At 34.6% G+C, this 23,062-nt stretch overlaps 2 protein-coding genes across 2 annotated transcripts; one reads left to right on the forward strand and one right to left on the reverse strand.

Annotated features, from left to right (window-relative positions):
• The first annotated feature begins 9,595 nt into the window (after nt 1–9,595).
• On the forward strand, nt 9,596–14,395 carry LOC124363803 (COX assembly mitochondrial protein homolog). Its single transcript, XM_046819066.1, has 3 exons — nt 9,596–9,926; nt 12,997–13,101; nt 14,109–14,395. Exons 1-3 carry the CDS (start codon nt 9,854–9,856, stop codon nt 14,321–14,323), a joined length of 393 nt encoding a protein of 130 aa, XP_046675022.1. The 5' UTR covers nt 9,596–9,853; the 3' UTR covers nt 14,324–14,395.
• Nucleotides 14,396–15,224: 829 nt separating this feature from the next.
• Nucleotides 15,225–23,032, reverse strand: LOC124361875 (tRNA-splicing endonuclease subunit Sen2-like). Its single transcript, XM_046815921.1, has 4 exons — nt 22,965–23,032; nt 20,510–21,242; nt 16,803–16,948; nt 15,225–15,495 (listed from the first exon to the last, which is right to left on the reverse strand). The coding sequence occupies exons 1-4, from the start codon at nt 22,983–22,985 to the stop codon at nt 15,346–15,348; spliced, it is 1,050 nt and encodes a 349-aa protein (XP_046671877.1). The 5' UTR covers nt 22,986–23,032; the 3' UTR covers nt 15,225–15,345.
• Between the last annotated feature and the right edge of the window lie 30 nt (nt 23,033–23,062).

Here is a 23,062-nt window from a genome sequence, read left to right on the forward strand (position 1 = left end):
AAAGACATGGTATAGAAAAATGCAACTCATTTCATGGACCACAGAAACCCATCGTAATTAATTATTTTAAAATTGGTACCCAGAGCATTTGCACTTTTTTGTAACTTTTATTTATTATGTTCAAATTAATCGATAAAATATGAACAATAATTAAAATGATACATTAAACAAATAACAGTTAATAGCTCCCAAATATCTTAATCGTGAGGAACTCAAAAGCGATCTCTTAAATAAAGAAAGTAATTTGTTTTAAGCCTATAATGTTCAATATTGTGCAGTAAATTTAAAGCAAGATAATACTAATACACTTTAAGCTTAGCTAGGTAGCGTAAACGAAACTGTAAGATCTCCACTCTCCTCACCTACATGTGTAATTCTATAACCTGTTACACATTTTTAACGAACGATGGAGCGTGCAGTAGTGTTCGCATAAGGTAGGCCATAAAATCCATTTCGAGAAGTTGAGAGCCTATAGAATCATAGGGAATCTACTCAACTGTTTCAGAGATTATATATATATAGAAAAAAAAAAAAAAAAAAAAAAAAAAAAAAAAAAAACAGGAGGCTCTTTATTAGACTTAATCCCGCCCCCTCAAATCAATTTATACAGATATCGGGGGTTCCTCGGGGCTCTTATCTTTGGTATAATTTATCAATAATGATTTTCAACGACGTATTAAATGTGGTGGATGCTCTTAGTAGAGGAGGCATCGGACAGAGACAAAACAAACCTTCATATGAGCTTTGATAGGGTATTATGTTGGAGTACTGATGACCATATTCTATTGAACTCTGGCAAATGTCTCATCATGGACTTCCACTGCTCTTTATACACGCAAATATTTCTTAATTTTTAGGTATGTAGAGTATTCTAAGAAATGAGTTAATCTAAGACCATAGAGTAAATTTTGGCATTGACTTGTACTTTGGTAAGCATGTTGATAGAATTATCAACAAAGCCAATAGAGCATTGGGATTTATCGCTCGTTCTATCAGAAAAAAGTTTCGTAGCATTGAAGGCTCTCTGTTTCTCCTTGATGCAACAGGATCTGGAATATGCTTCCACTTTTTTTGTTTCCCCATACTGCTGATAATACAAAAAGACTCGAGACTGGAGTGCGAGTAGGATATCTGTTTCGTTAGGTTCCTACAAATACCAATGCAGAAAAACTAAATTTACATCTTATGAGACTGAGATGTGATGTGTCATGTATAGGATTCTTGTTTAAACTTTTAAATGGTCATGCATCTTGTCCAGAACTCCTTGCTGAAGTGGATATTAGAGTTACTGATGACACCAGATTTCACCACCCCTTTGGCCGTAGTTGTGGACGAACAGCTTATGACTTCTACTTTGCTATTGTAAGGTTGCAATAGGAAATGCAATAGCTGATAGACTTGACTTCTCGCTAACAGCTGTATATTACCTGTGCAAATAAGTGATCAGGGCAATAAGTTATTGTTCATTAAAATACAATTTTTTCTTGTAATATGTTTATTTAGTATCACGCATGTTCGTAAAAGGTAAAATAATAATAAAAAAGATGTGTTTTTATTCAATATTTATAATTTATTATAAATCATGTAGAAGTCATAACCCCACGAACTAAACTAAGCGTATACGTAAGATATTATTCGTTCTCTATAAAAATTTACCGCTGGATCAATTATGAAGGTACTTCTCTAATGTGTATGCTACATATACTTGTTTGTCATTCCTAAAAAGGGAAAGGACGTTTTCTGGAAGTAACAAAAGGTTAGTAAAGTTAAGTTAATCTTGTTACCAGAAACCCCGCTATGATTAGGACTAGCTATCCTGCTAAGTCTCAAGTTGTCCAAAACCAAGCTCAAAAAGATCTTACCAAGGGCTGAGAGGCTATGTCTTGAAACTATAATTCCTTATGTCACTAAACTTGTGCATAGGGACTATTTAACCATTTTTATGAAATCGGAAATATTCCATTAAAAGATCCTCGTTGAAGAGCTGATAGAAAGACTTAGCCAATAGGTCACTTCATCCAGTGTTTCAGTAGAATAGATAGTATTCCATAGGGACCAACACCCTTAAAAGTGTCGAGTTCTATCAACCTTCACTGTACAGTACATCATTCACAGAAACCTTAAGCGGTCTAATAGCACCAGAAGTACGGAAGGCTAAGTTTGGAAATAACGAATGTCGGATAGAAAACCCTGAACTGAAGTGGTTCGCAAACAGATCACACTTCACAGTTAAGTGCTTCGAGGTGCATCCTAAACGGAACACCAGGTGACCTAGCAAATCTCCAGGAAGCTTTGAGTAATGTGTAGTGTATTTAGTGTGAGAAGTACTAAGTTGGTAGGTATCCATAGTGATATTTAATGTCTGCACCAGTGATGTTGGCAGTATGTGTATTGTCAGGCGATGTAACATACGATGTGGTCTAAAAGAATAAAGAATGCTCATAGGCTGCTCTCCTGTGACGTCACATCACGCCACTACCCTACAACCAACGGTCCAAGCTGGCCAGCCAGCCAGTCCACCCAGAGTCCACCACCAGACACCGTCATGTAACCTCCGCGTCCCGTCGTTCCTTTACGAGCGGTCCCTAGAGCAATGTTACTCTAAATGTGTAGTTTAATTATTCTTCCCGACCCATAGAGAGTTACAGTGGTCGACTCGCATACATTACAGTGGCGACCGAGGAAAACAACTGCAACAGTGGAACGTCGCTTACAGTGGCGACGAGGAAAAACAACTGCAACAGTGGAACGTCGCTTACAGTGGCGACGAGGAAAACAACTGCAACAGTGGAACGTCGCTTACAGTGGCGACGAGGAAAACAACTGCAACAGTGAATTACAGTGATTTAGTGCGGAAGGGCAACAAGCGTAATGAACACGTGCAAATAACAACGAATGTGCAGGGACATTCGGGACATTGAAACAGTGAATTACAGTGATATAGTGCGGAAGGGCAAACTATCGTAATGAACACGTGCAAATAACCGCGAATGTGCAAGGACATTCCGGACCATTCCAACGGTCGGGAGTAGTAAGGTACGCCGATCGATATAAACTATTCTTGGTGTAAGCAGCGCACAAGCTGATTTTAATCGTTGCAATTAATGCCGTTAGACGATTATTTTTACCGGGGACATTTTAAACAGTTATTACGGAGTGTACAAGAAAACAAAATGGCAACTATCGGGTCTATGGGTTATTTTGATAGTGCGGAAGAATCGTGGCAGTCTTATATAGAGAGATTTGAGTTTTTTATTGATTGTAATGATATCGATAATTCAAAGAAACTAAGCACTTTGTTGACAGTTATGGGTGTAAGGACCTATACGTTACTGAAAGACTTAATTACACCAGACAAACCGTCTGGACAAGTCGTACAAGGAAATTGTGGACACTATAGCGAATCATCTGCATCCCAAGCCTTCTTTTATCACGGAAAGATTTAAATTTAGTAGGCGGAATCAATTGGATCATGAAACGGTTAGCGATTATATTGTGCATTTAAAACAGTTATCTAAGTATTGTGAATTTGGTGATAAATTGCCAGACTACTTAAGGGACAGATTAGTCGCGGGTCTGCGAGACCAACAGATACAGAAAAAGACTTCTCGGGGAGGAGAACCTCACTTATGAAAAAAGCCGTGCAAACTAGCTACTGCAATGGAATTTGCTGAGAAGGGGGCGGCCCAGATGACAACTGCAGGAGGACGTATTCACCGGATGCAGAGCAGCGGGTCGATACCGAAAAGGACACAGGCGGCGAGCATCGCAGCGAGACGGTCATCGGACGGCGGGAAGGCGCTGGGAGACATCACCTGCTATTGTTGCGGCAAGCGAGGATCACACACAGCATCGCAATGTCGGTTTCGTGAGTACACGTGTAATCATTGTAAAAAGAAGGGACACCTTGAAAGAGTTTGTAGATCGAAAAATTATGTTAACAAACCTAATGAGAACAAACCAAATGTTTTTTACAAATAGGTCTAAGGAGCCTTCAGCTAAAGGGAAACAGTTTTACAGCAATAAAAAGCAATATGTTTATAAAGGTAGGCAGCACTATGTAGAGGAAAGTAAAGAATCAGCAGAGTCCGGTTCAGATAATCACTGGGAAACATAAAGTCAATGACGATGTGTATGACATTTCCAATCTATTTACGGTTAAAGAAATAGAAATAAGATTAATAAAATTGAGCCAATAACGGTACAGTTATTAGTGGAAAGTAAGGAAATTGTATTTGAAGTCGATAGTGGAGCTTGTGTTTCAGTTATGTCAGAAAAAGATTGTAAGACTAAGTTAGGAAATATAAACATGTATCCAACTAGCTTTAGTATTAAGTTCATATACACATGAAAAGATCAGGCCTTTAGGTAAGGTTATGGTCAATGTACAACATAAAGGTAAAGAGAAACAATTAGCTTTATACATCGTAGCTAATGGGGCTAATCCCTTGTTAGGGCGTGATTGGATGCAAGCATTAGATTTAACAGTTAGAGTGCCTAGTAATGTAAAACAATGTACAGTCAGCTGATCGCACGAGCATGGTGGGGGTTGTGCCAACTGCAGGCGGCAGCGCGGCAGACGCATGCACGCCTGTCAGGTGGAAGCCACAACACACTTGTAGAGGTAAACAAACAAACATCTGTCAATCCGTCTGTTGTCAACAACAAACAAACAAGTAGAATTACTGTACAATGAGTTTCCAAATGTATTTACGGATAAGTTGGGATGTTTCAAGGGTGCACCAGTTAAATTAAAGTTAAAAGAAAATGTAGTACCAAAATACTTTAAACCTAGGACGTTACCTTTTACACTTAAAGAAAAAGTAGAAGCCGAGCTGACTAGACTAGAACAAGAGAACGTTATTTCACCAGTAGATACCAGTGAATGGGGGACTCCATTGTACCAATTATTAAGGCTAATGGGAAAATAAGAATTTGTGGGATTATAAAATAACTGTAAATCCTTTCTTGGAGGTAGACCGACACCCGTTACCGAAAATTGAAGAAATATTTGCCAGCCTACAAAACGGAGAAAAATTCTCTAAAATAGATTTATCTTCAGCTTATCAGCAGCTTAAACTAGATGTAGTAGTCAAACGTATTGTACAATTAGCACACACAAAGGATTGTATGCTTACAATCGCCTATGTTTTGGTATCAGTTCAGCACCGGGAATATTCCAGAGAATAATAGAACGAACATTACAAGGTATCCCGGGGGTAACTGTATTTTTTAGATGACATTCTAGTAACAGGTAAAAACAATGAGGAACACATGCATAGACTTTAGAACTAGTGTGTCAAAGACTTGAAGACAAAGGGTTCACAGTGAGCAAGAACAAATGTAAATTTTTCTGTGACAGTTTTAGAATATTTAGGTTTTTGTTATCAGTAAACAAGGGTTGCATACCGCACCTAGTAAGGTTGAAGCAATTGTCAAGGCACCTGAACCTCAAAAATGTGACACAGCTTAAAGCCTTTCCTTGGTCTTGTTAATTTACTATTCACGTTTCATTCCTAGGATATCCACTATTTTAACCCCAATGTATCAGGTTGTTAAGAAAGGATACCGATTTTGTATTTAATTTAGCATGTAAGAAGGCACTACAAGAGATTAAGCAAAAGTTAATCTCTGCTGAAGTTTTTAGCGCATTATGATTCCTGCATTACCACTAGTGGTAGCCAGTGATGCTAGTCCATATGGCATTGCATCAGTTTTTGAGTCAGATTCAATACGACGGTACAGAAAGACCTATATCATTCGCAAGTAGAGTGTTAAATAGCGCTGAGAAAAAAACTATTCACAAATAGATAAGGAAGCATTAAAGCATTGTATTTGGTGTTAAGAAATTTAGTCAATATTTATATGGTACACAGTTTTTGTTAAAGACTGATCATAAGGCCTTTAGTGGCTATTTTTGGACCAAAGAAAGGGTTACCTGCTTTCGCAGCCAGTAGGTTACAACGATACGCTTTGTTTTTAAGTGGTTTCCAATATGAGATTGTGTATGTTAAGTCCCAAAAACCATGGCAATGCCGATGGTTTATCTAGATTACTGTAAATAGTGAGATTAAAGATGAAATCTCGGATGATGACCTTAATATTAATGTCATAGGTACCTATTTGCAGTGTTTAGCTGAAAATGACATACCATTAAGCTATGTAGACATAAAAAGAGAATCAATGGTAGATAGTGAAATCAAAAAGGTAATATCCTATGTAGAATTAGGTTGGCCTATTGTAAACTGAACCAGATCTAAAGCCATTTGAAATTAGACAGTCGGAATTATCCTTGGAGCAAGGAATCCTAATGTGGGGGTACAGGGTGGTAATACCTAAAAGGTTCAGAATAAACATTCTGAACGAATTGCATACTTCACACATAGGTATTGTTCGCATGAAGGCATTAGCCGTGCATATGTATGGTGGCCTAATATCGACCGGGACATAGAACAACTAGCTAACAGCTGTGCAGCCTGTTTGGAGGAACGAGCAAAACCGCCCAAGGCTTTCCTGCATCATTGGAATGTTCCGGAACGAGTTTGGTCTCGAATTCATATTGATTTTTTTGGACCTTTTCAGTCCAAGTTATTTTTGGTGGTAAAAGATGCGTACTCTAAGTGGCCAGAGGTGTTGCCCGTTGCTTCAACGGCAGCTGTTCACACGATTGTGAAATTAAGGGAATTATTTAGTAGGTATGGTATTGTAGACCACATAGTGTCCGACAACGGACCACCTTTTACCAGTCAAGAGTTTAAAGAATTTTTGATGTCAAATGGTATCAAACACACGTTTTCACCACCATACCACCCAGAAACCAATGGTTTGGCAGAAACGGTCAGTCAGAACTATTAAAAATAAATTGAAAACAGCTCTTCATAATTCCAAGGATTTAGAATTAGCTTTGAGTAACTTCCTGTTCACTTATAGAAATACAGTGCATTCTACTACCAATCTATCGCCAGCTCAATTAATGTTGGGCAGAATCGCTAAAGTCTAGGTTAGATTTAATTCGCCCAAATGTTAAAGCAATAATGTCAGATAATCAAGAAAAAACAACGATTGTACTATAGGGGTAGTAAAACTAGACAGTTAGCTATTGGACAACCAATCATAGCCAGAGATTACAGAGGTAGAAATAAGTGGATACCAGGTGTGGTAGTTTCACGATTAGGACCAGTCACGTATTTAGTTGAACTGAATACGGGCATGAGGTGGAAACGACATATCGAACCAGTTGGTAGGTTTACAGTGTAGTCCGGAAATGTCTGAGTTGACAACAATGCCTAGACTCCCAGACGCAAGCGTGGCAACAGAGCACACGCAGGAAACGATCGATATACAGTCGCGGGACAGAGCGAGCGCAAGGTCGCCAGTACTTTTAGCAACGACCTTGCCCCCCTCTCCGCAAAAACCATATACAATAACAGAAAGAAACGCTCAGGGGCAAAGCCCCAGCCCACGTACAAATGTAAAACAATAACAGTTCCAGCGTTTCACCCAAACAAATGACACCTGTTAGACGATACCCACTAAGGGATCGTAAACCTTTAGTCAAAATGGACTTGTAAATACAACCCAATTGTGACTTGTATATAATTAATATTGTTTAAGCATTATTATTATCGATTTGTTTAATTGTGTTCATTCAATGTGTTATTAATTGCTATATTCTGATTTATTGGTTTTGATTGAAGTGTTTTTGTGATTTGTGTTAAATGATTATATTGAGTTTGTATTTTGTTCTCTATAATCTATACTTACAAAAATAAAAGAGTATATAATGTCAATTTTCTTATTCATTGTAATTGATTTAAAATTGGAGAATTGTAAAAACAAATTGTAATTGATAAATTTCTAAAATTGTAAGGGACTTATGTATTTAAGGGGGAGGATTGTAGTGTATTTAGTGTGAGAAGTACTAAGTTGGTAGGTATCCATAGTGATATTTAATGTCTGCACCAGTGATTGTTGGCAGTATGTATTGTCAGGCGATGTAACATACGATGTGGTCTAAAAGAATAAAGAATGCTCATAGGCTGCTCTCCTGTGACGTCACATCACGCCACTACCCTACAACCAACGGTCCAAGCTGGCCAGCCAGCCAGTTCCACCCAGAGTCCACCACCAGACACCGTCATGTAACCTCCGCGTCCCGTCCGTTCCTTTACGAGCGGTCCTAGAGCAATGTTACTCTAAATGTGTAGTTTAATTATCTTCCCGACCCATAGAGAGTACAGTGTCGACTCGCATACATTACATAATGGTGGTAAAGCTTCCTTCGACATTGATTGTATATGATGTGTAGCATGCATTAAAGAGTATGTTACATTGACGCCGAAGCCTAGAGAAATTATTGTAATGAGTGGGATTTGCTTGAATCTTCTGTGAACAATCATCTTCACCCACGTAAGTTTAATCAAGTCTTTCGAAAACTATCTCGTGAAATGGAGGTTACCAAACTTCTATGGACTTCCCTCCTGGAAATCTATCTACATTATTGATGTCAAAATGATTGATCATAGGTACTGCATTTCAAAGTATAAAAATTTAACTAATCGTAAGTAAAAATCGACGACGCAGATTTCGACTTAACTAGCGGGTGCAGTCATAACGACATTGAAAGGGAAGCATGAGTCTAGTTTAATTAATTCATTCATAAATAGCGTTCAGGGATTTTTATACTTTGTAAGGTAATAATAAATCTCGTCTCGAGGATAAAGTTGAGAGCGGTTTCACGGTTCTATTCTAGTAATGTAGGATCTGCTTCACGAACAAATATGTTCATGTAACAAACAAACAACGCACTGAGGTTTGTGCTAGCCACAAATTGGATTTAATGATTATTTTCACAACGAAATCCTGTCTGCACTATCATTGTTTACAATCTATAATTAACTCTTTCGTCAAACTTGATTAACAACTAAATTATGATGTAATTTGTAACCTTTTCAATCAACTAGTTGAATGCTGTCTGAAACAAATTATTTCCACATAACTGGCATTGTCAAAGTAGCGTATCTTCATAACTTTTTACTATTGTAGCAAGTTTATTTAGGAGGAGAACAATTACAACACTAGCGATAACTCCTCTCAAATCAGTAATGAATCATGTCAGAATGAATGCGACATATCAGACAAAATGTCTCAAATTTCTTTCTGAAAGAACACAACATGCCTTAGATATATTTCCTTTCTTTCGGAAAATATTATACACATAGAGATTATGGATACCAAGGTTCTGGCCAAAAATAATGCTCCCACACTAATTGTGCCTTCAGCAGTAGCATTTCATACCTTGGTAGACTATGAAGATTTGACAAAGCTTGATAGAGAACGGAGGCTGCTTAAAAAAAATGAAGCAAGACTTCCCATTATACTAAACTTGTATATATGCATTTTGGCAAGCAATTAGTGCAACGAAGATAGATGAATAATTCCCTGTTTGAAAACCTAACTACATTGTTAAGAAACTCCTAATAATTCCACATTCTAGTGCAGCAGTAAAAAGAATTTTTTTTCTGCTATAATCTTTATGAAAATAAACGAACACAGTAAAGCATGTAAATTTCAAGACATTGCGTATTTTGAAACGTTGTACAAAGTAATATTTCAATCAATAACTAATATTAAACTAATTTGAGGCTAATAATTGGAATTTAGTTATTAAAACAGCGAAGTTTCGGATAAATCTAGGGAACTTTTAGATCAACATTTAGGAAAGTTTGTCTGGGTTAGGTTGGCCAAATTGTAACGGAGTCTGTCTGTATTCTGTAATCGAGAGTACTTGTTGGTGATTATAGTTTAGGTTTGACATTTTAGAAGACAAATTATTGAAAGGGTTTTGTACGAAATGGATGATACAGGTTCAAAAGCAGACAGTCCTGTATTAAGAGCCAGAAGAAATAAGGGACCTCATGGATTAGGTAATTCTATGAGCTTATTTGAATTTTGAAACTTTTAGGTTAGATAAAGGGTTACTTATTCTGAAATAATAAAACAATTTTCTAAATTTGAAATAAATAAAAATAAATTAAATAAAAATGTACCCAGTAGTACTTGGCCAGCAATTGTTGAGCAGATTTGCTAAAATGTAGTGTATTATAATTGAAAATATTGTAGGTAACCTATAAGTAATGAACACAATAGATATTGAGCATTAGGAACTAGTGTTTTATAGTTATGAAACTGAAATAACCACTTCTGATTTTCTTTTTTTTATCGCAATCTGTGCTGTGACTATGTTTGAGTTGGCAACAACTCTTTACAGTGATTATTCTAAAACTAATCTGTGCTACTTTTGGTTAGTTATAGATCGCAATTCGTGCACCTGCTTCTTTATGTCAAGATTTTTAATTCGTAGTTATCTTTAACTGTTACTGAACGCAAGTAGTAGGTAATAAAATTGTGATTACACAACTGGACTAGATTTTTTTCTGTTACTAACAACAGTGTTCATGATTTGCGGCTCAGTCATCATTCCAAGAAAAAAGAATAGTTGCACTCGCTGGCTGGTAGTAGCAGCAACTCAGTAGAGTAACATTAATGGAATTTCCAGCTCCTTCACATCTTATTGTCTAAACATATCAAAGTAATCAAATACATTTCAATCATCGCTACTATTAATTTAGAAGCTTTTTATCAGTCTACATATGAATTCAAAGATCAGTCTTTGTGATTCATTATGAGTCAATCTTATCAATACAGGACATAGAGAAGACCTATAGGCCTATGGACATTTTTTAGTGCTGCTCATATGGCAAATTTTGCTTCTTGCAACATTTGCAAACATTATCTTGTAAAAGTTAAACAAATAATTTAAATAACCTCCAAAGTAAACATCTTACATTTCATATATCCTCACGTCATATCTAAATAATGGAGAAAGAAGTTGTTCATTTTATAAATAATTTAAAGATTTGACGAAAGAATGTAACTGTTTAGTAGCAGTGTGAAACATAGAGAACTAATCCTCTTACATAAATCCTAACTTGGTTTGAGAACTACTCCTAAAATAGTTCCAGTACTACTTGTAACCTAGTTCCTGAACCTGTCCTTTAAACAAAACTAAATAAATTTTATTATTTGAAGACAAATAAAACAAATACAAAACTATAGAATCTACTAAACTGGCACTCCAAAACTACATATATATGGGTTTTTAATCAAATGTATTTGATTTTATAGGCCAAATACTAAAGAAACAAATCTATGGATGGCCATACCTCAAATTGTACGAGCCAATTTTGATAAAACTTTCTATGTATTTAATTAAAACGGGTACTTTGGTATTATCCAGAGGCCACTATTTTTGGAACAGTTTTTCTTAACGTGATCTGAAATCAGAGAAGTTGGACGATCTGGGACGTGATCTGAGACTGGGAAAGTACCGATCAGAAATGCTCCTGGCCATCAATGTGCAATTCGGTTGGGCCATCACACACTTCTGGCAAAAAGAGAAAAACATCCCTCGAGTACATAGTACCCAAATTCAAGCTCAAATAATGTGAGCGTTTATAAACGTTACCGGTATCCCTAGTTTTGGTACTACTAGTAACATATTTATGATAACCTAATCTAAACCTATTTATATTGCAAAATAACAAGTAGTAGATAGAAACCTCCTTGGTGAAATCTCTTCCTTTTGGAGGCATAAAGTAAACTGATCACCATAGAGATTTGTAGTTTTCACAGTGAGTTAAATGAAGTTTGTTCTTTCTAATAATGTAGATTTTTTTAGGTTCCCGGTAAGAAAAACTTGTAACTCATATCTCTTAGTTACTGAGCAGAAGTAGTAGGTAAGAAATCAGAGTTTTTTGGTGGGCTACGACTGATCGTGAATACGATTCCATCGCTACAAGTAACTGATCAATATAGTAAGGAATCGCAGTAGTTGATTTTATCCTTTCTCTCAGAATCAATAGAACTCTATAACAAATGCAGATGTATTCTTTTATAGTAAGAATGATGGTTATTATACACCTTTCTAGATGATCTTGATTATTAAATTAATGCCTTATAATAAAATGAGCTTAATTGTTTAAAGTTCGTAATTTTGTGCATAAAAACTTGTTTATAAGCTTTTAAGAATGAACTTAATTTTTAATAATCTACTTTGAAACTTGTATTATAACTATAACATATTGCTCAAAACGGTTTAAGAAATGTGAAATATGATTTATAGAATAAAGAAGGTTGTTAAAAACACAAACTGAAAAGTATCAAATAGGTGAGAAAACACTTCATGTTCGTTAACTATGAAATAGTTTTGTGCACAGTACTTTTCTTCATTGAGTACCACATGAAAATAATTTATGTAATGGAACGTAAGTGTGTAGGGAACTTCTATTTAATCTTCAGCGTATCCTTCGATGTAACATGACATTAACCTTTGTGATTTTTAAATTTAGTTTTACTGTTTTATTGAGTGACATTCATCGTTGTCCTAATAGTAATCGAGAAAATCATTTGGTTAATTTTATGATAATTTTGGTGTTAATCCTTGAAGAAAAAATATGTGTATAATTAAGCAGCTTTTAGTAGTCATATTCCCGTAGTAAGACCTGTTTGCAACGTATAGCATAGGGTGCGATGTTACTAAATACTAAAAGCCAAGGAAGAGAAATGAGTGTCAGAGTACCATATATTGCCCTTATATCTCTGTTAAGTGGTACGTTAACTCTTCTAGTATGTGACTTGTTTAGCCAGACTGGAGCATAGTATTGAGCTGTAGAGTAGACCAGAGACAGAGCCGAGGTACGCAGAATTTGTGTCTTGGCTCCTCAATTGATTCAGATAGGTATGATGGCTCTGGTATTGACTTTATCCGCAGTCTTTTCTAGATGTTTTAAAATGAGTAGTGGCTGGGAAGGGGGAGGCAAGCCTATCACACCCATGTTTAGAGTTATTGTAAAGTTACAGGTATTGTATACTTATACTTTGTAAAGAAGTACTGTAGTATTATATAATTAGATACTATCAAATTATCCTTTCTAGGTGATCCTGACGACACATTTCTCCGAAAGGTTGAAGAACAAGTTTTGATTCCCAAGATGGTTCGAGAACGATCTAGAGCAGAAAAATGTTCTGAAGAAGTACTTGGTATGTAATCAAGGTGTATATGATACAGCTGATATAATTTTATTGACATCAAAATCACAATTATTTTTCCGTATGAAATAAAACTAAACCATTTATTATCAAATAGTTTATTACTAACCAAGTATATAACTAAATCAACTGTACAAAATTAAATATTTCTCCATAACCTATTCTGGTTCAAGTATTTGCATTATTGTTTTCATGTCATACAATGATTGGCATATAATTAAAAAACAATAGCATAATAAGAAGAAAACAGAAAGATTAGTAACTAACATCAAAAAGTAAAAAAAGACATAATTTAGTTCTGAAATTCATAACAGTAAACCCAATTTTAAAAAAAAATTGAAGCAATTTTTAAGATTGTGGAGTTATTTATTCAGTGTGGCTGTTACCGTTAAGATCCTTAATATTTAATGTCGGTTAACTGAAACAAACCACCTATTTGTTTTCGCTAGTAGCTACAGTTTATTCTGGTTTTTTATTGTTGGTCATTTGCTGAAAAACTCAATGGGGGTCATGTCTTGTCACAGTAAATCTGCTATAAATCAGTATTTTCATTTTTCGATTGAAATAATGTTGGTATCATTAGATTTGTGATAGAATCCTCTAAACACTATTATTGTTTAGATATTAAAAGTTTTAATGGCTGCCATTTTTAAAATAATCAAGATAATTTCATGATAGTTTTTTCACTAACTTTCATTGTTATCATAAACATTTTAGCCAAACTTGGTGTAATTTAATTTATTAGTTTTTGAGATGTTAATCTTTTTTATAAAAAACACATACAGACAGACAGATGGGAAACTAAGTATCGGAGACCCATGTTCATAAGGTGAAATGTTTGTCTCGACCTGAGCAATAACATGGTATACCTTTGTCCAGAGATTTTCAGGACACCCTTAATAAGTTTTAAATTTTCTTTCTTCAATACTACACTAACCTGTTTGAGATTGCAACTACAATAGCAAATATGTACAGTATATTTTTTTTCCTTGTTACAGCTTTTGCAAAATGTGGGAAAGCCAATGGATTAGCGATGGTACTCAACTGCAGAGTAGAGAACGACTTGATGAAGGCTTGTTTAGGAAAATGGTTTTATGATGAAGAATTCAGAGAAGATTGTAAAAAGAAGTACTTGCAGGAGAGAGCAGAATATAGAAGAACTGGCTTGACAAAAAAAGAGCGGGCAGCTATGGCCAATGTGGAGACTGCTTAGATAGTGTATTATGTATATTTGTAATTATATTGTTGTATAGGTAATTAAATAAAATTATTTTCAATTATCGTAGTTCATTGATGTTCATCAGAAGCAATCATGCAAATTAATGCAAAGGTTTATTGTAGATGCAGTCCAATTCTGTTTCTGGTATGTCAATAACAGTCACGATTGCATGGTAGACTGATTAGTGCAATATATAACTCTGAAGGAAATCTACATCTCAAAATTCTTTGGAACACATTCTCATCTTCAACATTGATGTGCTAGACCACAAAAACCCTCTTAACCAGCAACTAGGTACAGGATATTTTCATTTCTTTCGGCCTAATATCCTGTGAACTGATACTCAAATGACTACTTGAATATCAGTATTGAGTACAGCCATTTTAGACCACTATGCATAGAAAGCCAAAATATTATATTATAATCCAAAATTTTAACCTCCATCTGTAAAAAAAAAGGGATCTAAAATCGGCAAACAGATCTTTTTCAAGACATTTCTAATGAAAGAATCATGGAAATTTCTGGATTCCTTTGAGCAGGTGGAGGTGCCTTTATCGCAGATTTTCGACTATTTAACTCAGTACTTAAAATTTTACTTGCTCATTCAAAAATTTTAAAGAGCGTAATAAAGAGAAGAGTAATACCTGGATTACTCGGGATATACTTGATTCACGCTTTTTCGAAATAAAATAAACTCAAAAAGACATAAGAAATGCCAAGGCACAAGACGTTGAAAATCAAGTAAGACAATCCGATAATCTGTGATTCAGTTTCCAGACCTGCCAGTATAAACATGATTCTTGGGAATAAACAAGTTAATAAAGCAGACCCAGGTGTCCTATAATTTATGTAAAGGTATCGCCAGTAAGACAACATGGGTGAATAAAAGAAGATATAAACATACAAATATTTTTATTAGAATTATCTTCATTTTCTTATATTCGATCAACTAGGAGTAATAAACATACAAATATTTATATTAGAATTATGTTTAACATTTTCTTGTAATCGATCGACTAAGAGAATTCTTTTTCAACTCTTTCTTGAGAAGAGATCCATCTTTTTGTCAGTAATTCATTGACTTGGAACTTGGCTAGTGATTTTGGTGTAATTAGATCTTCTGGTGCAAGACTGTCAGGGAAAACCACCTGACAAGTGATTATGTCCTGAAAAATACACAAAGCTCATTACCTGAGTATCATGAAGAAATCATAAGCATTTAATGCTTAACCCTAGTGATATCACCTCACTATGCAATGCTTTCGTTTCATCATGCAGATAAATGGTTTTTAGTATGTGTATTGTTCATGAAGTAACATGTAAGAAAGATTCCTTTATACACTGACAACTGGAAGCACTAATTCAGAAGATTATGAGAAATAAATCAGCTGATTCAATTAGCTGTTGATGTATATATAAAACAGCAGTATTTTCACATTAATCTCTGTACATAGTAACTGACATACATATAAAACCAATGTTGATGTTAATTTGGAAGAAAACTCATTGTCCACGAAACAAATAATGTAGAAATTATAGTTATCTAGCCTACATTAATACATTATAAAATGATAATTATCTTGCATCACAGAGGTTAAGAAATGTATTTTTTTATTATTTTAACACCTTTCCGTTAAAAGTATCAACTAGGAATTGGAAGTTTGATTAATTTTTAACTGGTATTTTTCAAAGTTCTTTTTTATTTCTGTGTATCAAAATTGCCTTCAGCTTCCTCCTTGACTTAACTAATAGAATTTTCTAATTTTTCGACGACATGGTTAAGCTCTAGTAATTATTCAAGATTTTTAGTTTTAGTTTAAAAAGTAGAAACAGGAAGATTTTCACTTATTTTGAAAATCTCCACTAAGTTTCCACCAGAAGCAGCAGCAGTCACATTTGTATCCTAATTTTAATTTGAAAACTATACAAAGCTAAAATTGTGATCATTTTCGAAAAGGTGTGGCATTATACCAATATCCCATTTCAACTTGATAAGTCCTTAAAGCATAATAAGTATGATTTGCCATGTTCTTCATAAGTCAAAGTGGTTGTCATTTTTATGCCATATAATTTGGATGTTCTTTAAAGATCTAGGAATGAAAGGAGTTGTTTCATGCTGAGTTGATATGCCCTGAGCATATCTCTTTGTTGAACCAGAGTATTTTTACACATTTTGGCTGAGCTTGGTCATTTGGAGGGAGGATAAAATCGGGCCTGATAAAGTGCTTTGACCCCAAATGTTTCATCTGGTCCTGCAGATTGCAGGACCAGATGAATGGATGAGATAATTCAACCAAACAAGTTTAGTAGCTTAGCTTAGTAAAGCATCATGTGGAGTGCCTCATTAAATCTTGGGAATTTATCCAAATCTTGATAAGTCTGTCATAAATGATTCCATTGTTTTGCAAATTCTACTAAATACATAAAACAGTCTTAAGAGTCAAAATCAACAAAAATTTGAGATATTACTTACTTTGCCAGAGTTCTCTGCCAGCCTGTTCAGACCATGCAGCTTTGTCCAAGTAAGAGAATCATTGTATCTATTCAGCTGGCTATCAACTCTCTCCACAAGAACTACGTAAGAAGCATGAAAAAATGGAGGCCCTTGTTTGTACAACACTGGAAACAAAGACATAAATCAGTAAACACTTCTTTCCTGTGAAAGTTCAACATTAACTATATTTTACTGCTAACTAAGCACATTTTACCTAACTATGTAGTAACTTAAAACATTCTGAACCAATCAAGAAGTACTAAGGAGGGCTTAAACAAATAGTTTTAAAATATTACTTTCTTCATTATCATAAAAACACACTTTAAAGTAACCGCCTACATTTCAATATATTTACACCATCAACAGGATAAAGTCGATTTTTGGAGGGACAATTACACATTTCTTCAATGGTTCTCACTACGTGCCTATGCACAAGTATGTACTGGTTCATTGTTGTATCAGGAAATATTACAAATGTTTTCTGGTTTTTCTGGTCTCGTAAGCATTTAGCTCAAAAAGATATCCATGCATTGACAACAATGCAACTCATTCCCCAATCATCAATTAAAATGCTGTGAATGATACAATCCAAAAGATCTAAATATGCAATTGATAATATTGAACCAGTAAAATACACAATCATCATACATCACCGAATATTGCATAATTTTTGCAGAATATTGTTATTCTTGTGAATTAAATCATTAATTACCAGACAAAGTCCATTAACAATTATTTTGTTGAAGAAAATAAGTGACAATATTGTAGTTTGAATGTAGGAGTCCAAGGAGAAAGAAAAAAGCCAAAACCTAAAGATCAAAATCCAATCTTTAGAATTATGTTGTACTTAGCTAGAGTATGTATATAACCAACAATAAACTTATAAAATATTTCTCGATTAATCTAATTAGTCAAATAAGTAGTATTGGATTTGTAAGTAACATATAAAACAAGATACCAGTACACCATGCTATGTGTTATGTAATAGGCTTCGCTATAGTTGTGTGCAAAATAAGTCTGGCTATTTTATTCCTGTAATGCCCTGCGGACTGACAGAAAAATGTCTTACGTCCCCTGGCAGACTGAACATTAAATCTGACAGCCAACTGAGTGATGACGCTCACTTAAATCACATGGATAGACATGCACCTTCATTGAGCTTTAAATTATATGGATAGACAGCACCTTCATTGAGCTTTAAATTATATGGATAGACAGCACCTTCATTGAGCTTTAAATCACATGGATAGACATGCACCTTCATTGAGCTTTAAATTATATGGATAGACAGCACCTTCATTGAGCTTTAAATCACATGGATAGACATGCACCTTCATTGAGCTTTAAATTATATGGATAGACAGCACCTTCATTGAGCTTTAAATCACATGGATAGACATGCACCTTCATTGAGCTTTAAATTATATGGATAGACAGCACCTTCATTGAGCTTTAAATTATATGGATAGACAGCACCTTCATTGAGCTTTAAATTATATGGATAGACAGCACCTTCATTGAGCTTTAAATCACATGGATAGACATGCACCTTCATTGAGCTTTAAATTATATGGATAGACAGCACCTTCATTGAGCTTTAAATCACATGGATAGACATGCACCTTCATTGAGCTTTAAATTATATGGATAGACAGCACCTTCATTGAGCTTTAAATCACATGGATAGACATGCACCTTCATTGAGCTTTAAATTATATGGATAGACAGCACCTTCATTGAGCTTTAAATCACATGGATAGACATGCACCTTCATTGAGCTTTAAATTATATGGATAGACAGCACCTTCATTGAGCTTTAAATCACATGGATAGACATGCACCTTCATTGAGCTTTAAATTATATGGATAGACAGCACCTTCATTGAGCTTTAAATTATATGGATAGACAGCACCTTCATTGAGCTTTAAATCACATGGATAGACATGCACCTTCATTGAGCTTTAAATTATATGGATAGACAGCACCTTCATTGAGCTTTAAATCACATGGATAGACATGCACCTTCATTGAGCTTTAAATTATATGGATAGACAGCACCTTCATTGAGCTTTAAATCACATGGATAGACATGCACCTTCATTGAGCTTTAAATTATATGGATAGACAGCACCTTCATTGAGCTTTAAATTATATGGATAGACAGCACCTTCATTGAGCTTTAAATTATATGGATAGACAGCACCTTCATTGAGCTTTAAATCACATGGATAGACATGCACCTTCATTGAGCTTTAAATTATATGGATAGACAGCACCTTCATTGAGCTTTAAATCACATGGATAGACATGCACCTTCATTGAGCTTTAAATTATATGGATAGACAGCACCTTCATTGAGCTTTAAATCACATGGATAGACATGCACCTTCATTGAGCTTTAAATTATATGGATAGACAGCACCTTCATTGAGCTTTAAATCACATGGATAGACATGCACCTTCATTGAGCTTTAAATTATATGGATAGACAGCACCTTCATTGAGCTTTAAATCACATGGATAGACATGCACCTTCATTGAGCTTTAAATTATATGGATAGACAGCACCTTCATTGAGCTTTAAATTATATGGATAGACAAGCATATTTAATTCAACTGATTCTTGTCTATGCAGAAAAATTAAGTTTCATACAAAATTTAAGGTCTACAGATGAAAGAATGTTTATATGGCTTGCAGTAATAAACTTAATACATAACTATGTCAATGCTTGTACATGATGTATGACACAAAGTATTTATCATTATTACATCATTTTCAATATATCCTAGTCATTATCTCAAATGATCTGACGTCTAAGTAGAAATGATGCTAAGTCCACAGCTTTTGAGATATACAGCAGAAAACAGAGACACAAGAAGATAAACGGATAGTTCAGTGGAATTTGGTAAGAACTTTTGGTGATAGCTAAAGAAAATATACAGAATTTGAAGTATGTAACTCAAACCATTATTGAAATATCAACCTGATTTATAGGCTTATTGATGCTCAGCTACATCAAATGGAGGGATATTCACCATCATCAAACTCGATGTTCCTCATACAGAATTGGAGCTTCGTGCAAAATTACAATGAACTGAAATTTTTCAGCCGCTTGGGTGATAGGGTTCGCTAGCGCTCAGCCAATTATATTTTTACAAAAATCATTACATTTTATCTTACTGTTTTTGTTTGCATGGTTCTAATAAGCTTGTTGTTTTATTCCAGATGTGTAAAATAAGTATTTAACAAGACTTTGAGAGTGAAACTGCCTAGATATTTAACAATTTTAAAATTAAACATAAACAGGATTTGAATCAACAAAGATTGATTGTTATGAACATACATCAAACATGTCCAATACCTAACGTGGAAAATACCTAACAGAAAAGTGATTCATTGTCCTATAATATTGTGTGTGTGTGTGTGTGTGTGTGTGTATATATATATATATCTAACATTACTATATCTAATATCTAAAATTACTTCAGATTGTAGGAAATGGCAAAACATATACTAGAAAATACCTTATATTTTACAAAAATTAAAAGATTCAAAACAAAATGTAATTTTCGTTTAGCCTTTTTATGTTTCAATATGACTGTACTGAAAGTTTTTATATTATAACTTTGGCATTTAAAAAGCCAATTGATATACCTAGAAAGTATGTAGAAATAATACACTTACAAAAGTTTCCTCCAAACTTGAATCCTGACTTGACAACCCAACCTTTGGCCCGAAAGTGGTGGTAGGCAACATAAGATTCAATAAAATCTGGTTTTATTTGACAAAATGTGTGCCACATCTTTTTTAAACTCATAGTCTGACCTGACAGATCAATAACTTGCAAGCAACCAAGAGCGTAACTGAGAAAAAAAGCCTCCTCCAATGTAAGATTTAATGTTTCTACTACAGTTTTAATCTTCTCATCTTCTATGTGTGGCTGAGGATCTCGAAGAACCTTTTCAATGTCATCATCATCGGAATCAGCTAAAACTAAAACTTTATCTGTAAAATCAAATTCCGTCACTTCACAATCTCTTACTTTCATGTCTTTCAATTTATCTGGGTGTGCATCACTATCAGGAATGTCACTATCTTTTACATCTGAATCACTGTTTTGTACATCACACTCTTTAACAACACAACTTTCACTAATGGTGCTATCAACATCCATGGGAGACACATCATTTGTGCCAAGTTTGATTTGTTCACCACTTTTTTCTCCCTCATATACGTCACCAGAGGTATTCGTTATGTCGTTCACTTGTTTAAATGTGTCACTTAAGTTTTTCTTCATTTTATCAATCCAGGATTTTCGTCTTTGCCATTGCCTTTCCTTTATGATTGGTGGGATTCCTTTCTTTATTAGTCCAAATGAAGGATACCCTCTTGACAATGAGCCTTTACCGAAGAATCCCTAAAACATAGCAATACAATAAATAAAATACTTTATAATTTTCTTGTTAAATAAAATAAACACAAATTAGTAATATGGTTAGAGGACAGTAAACATTAGAGGATTTGATAAACAATACTATTTGTGGGTAAATACATTAAATTCAGATTAATTAATTTAGGCTAACTTACACAGTTGCTACTGTAGAACCACTTTAATATTATAACCCAAAATAGCTTTCATTAATTTGTTCAATAAAACAAATTTCCCCAATTCAAAAAATGTTGTAATCTTAAAATTTTGATTTGGGTAAATAAATATTCAATATACAGTTTCTTATGGGAGAGTTTATACTAAAATATTATATAAACAATTATTATTGACAGAATCATATTTTTAACAATTCATTAGCATTGAGACACTAATATCTAGGCTTCTGTTTACGACTTGAAACATTTACAAGAGGCGTTCTTATTTACAATGCAGCTTTAAACTTTAACCCTTTATAAAAAGTGAAGCCTTAAATGCACAGCCTACAGGTTACTAGCAACCCCTTTAAAATTACAAAAATAAAATATGTGAAATAAACCTTTGCTTATACATGGTATACAAGAAGGAATCATGATTAAAAAATTTAAACATTCCATCTAATAAGACAGAGTTGTATACAAAGCTCCCATGTGAAAGCACAAGGTTTTATGAACATCTGTAACTTGACATTAAAACCGCAGTTCCGACAATAATAGCTACCAAATCAGACGGTGTGGACTTAAGAATACCTGCAAAATATAATCACTAACCCAACCATATATTTGATTGTGAATCATGTAATTTGCTTGGACATCTGGTATTGTTGGTGTTGCGTAAGTACCGCCATTACTAGGAATAAAGGATAAAGTTATTTCAAATTAATATTTCTAGAAGAACATAAAACTAATATAGGTACTTTGGGATTATACCGACCACACTAGTATGAAGAACACAAAAATAGAAATTTATAGAAACAAACATGATAGAACGAAAAAAACAACTCTTCAATTACAAAATTACAAACTTACAAGCATTTCCAGGTATTGTGATCGTTAGTGTTGTCGCTGTTATCTTATCTTTCTCGAGAATCCTGATTACGGCAGACCGCGCGGCATCACGTGATTTGCACGGTACATAATTGCCTTTCCATTACAATTCAATTTATATTTCTGATTAGCCCCTCTAGAATTTGATATTTTACTGATAGGTACTATCTCGAGGGATGTTTTTCTTTCGTCGACATCAGCGCGGGGCAGCACCGAAGGTGCTGCCAAATCCCGCGCTGATGGCCGGAGGCACTCGCATTTTGGGTGGCGGAATGTGATCAAGAATAAAAACAAGTTTTTAGTGTTTTTTTAATAAAGAGTTTAGTTTGGTAAATGTTTGTTTTTGTTGAATTTTTGTGTTTGGAGAAATGTAGAGGTAAAACACGGAAGTACAACAAAGCGATGCACCAGCTGAACGGGCGGCGAGACTCTGCAATCACGTTATCTACTAGACGCTCGACTTTGACCTCTGTCTGAGGATGGGGAGGGGTTTGCGATAAGACAATTCCTGTTTTATATTGACGAAATATTGTTCTACGCTAATCTAGTAATCAGTAGAAACGAAATGTGAAATAACGATTCATGTCTGGGTGTGGTCGGTATAATCCCAAAGTACCCTAATATATTTATACGAAACAGACAAAGAAGTAGAGAGCAGGATAAGTACCATAGTATATAAAGACTTCATTTCCTCTGGATTACATATAATAACACAGTCGCCGGTGAAATTGCCAATATAAAACCGGCCACAAGTCACTGTCAGCT

The sequence above is a fragment of the Homalodisca vitripennis genome, chromosome 5 (assembly GCF_021130785.1).
Source record: "Homalodisca vitripennis isolate AUS2020 chromosome 5, UT_GWSS_2.1, whole genome shotgun sequence".
Taxonomy (NCBI): domain Eukaryota; kingdom Metazoa; phylum Arthropoda; class Insecta; order Hemiptera; family Cicadellidae; genus Homalodisca; species Homalodisca vitripennis.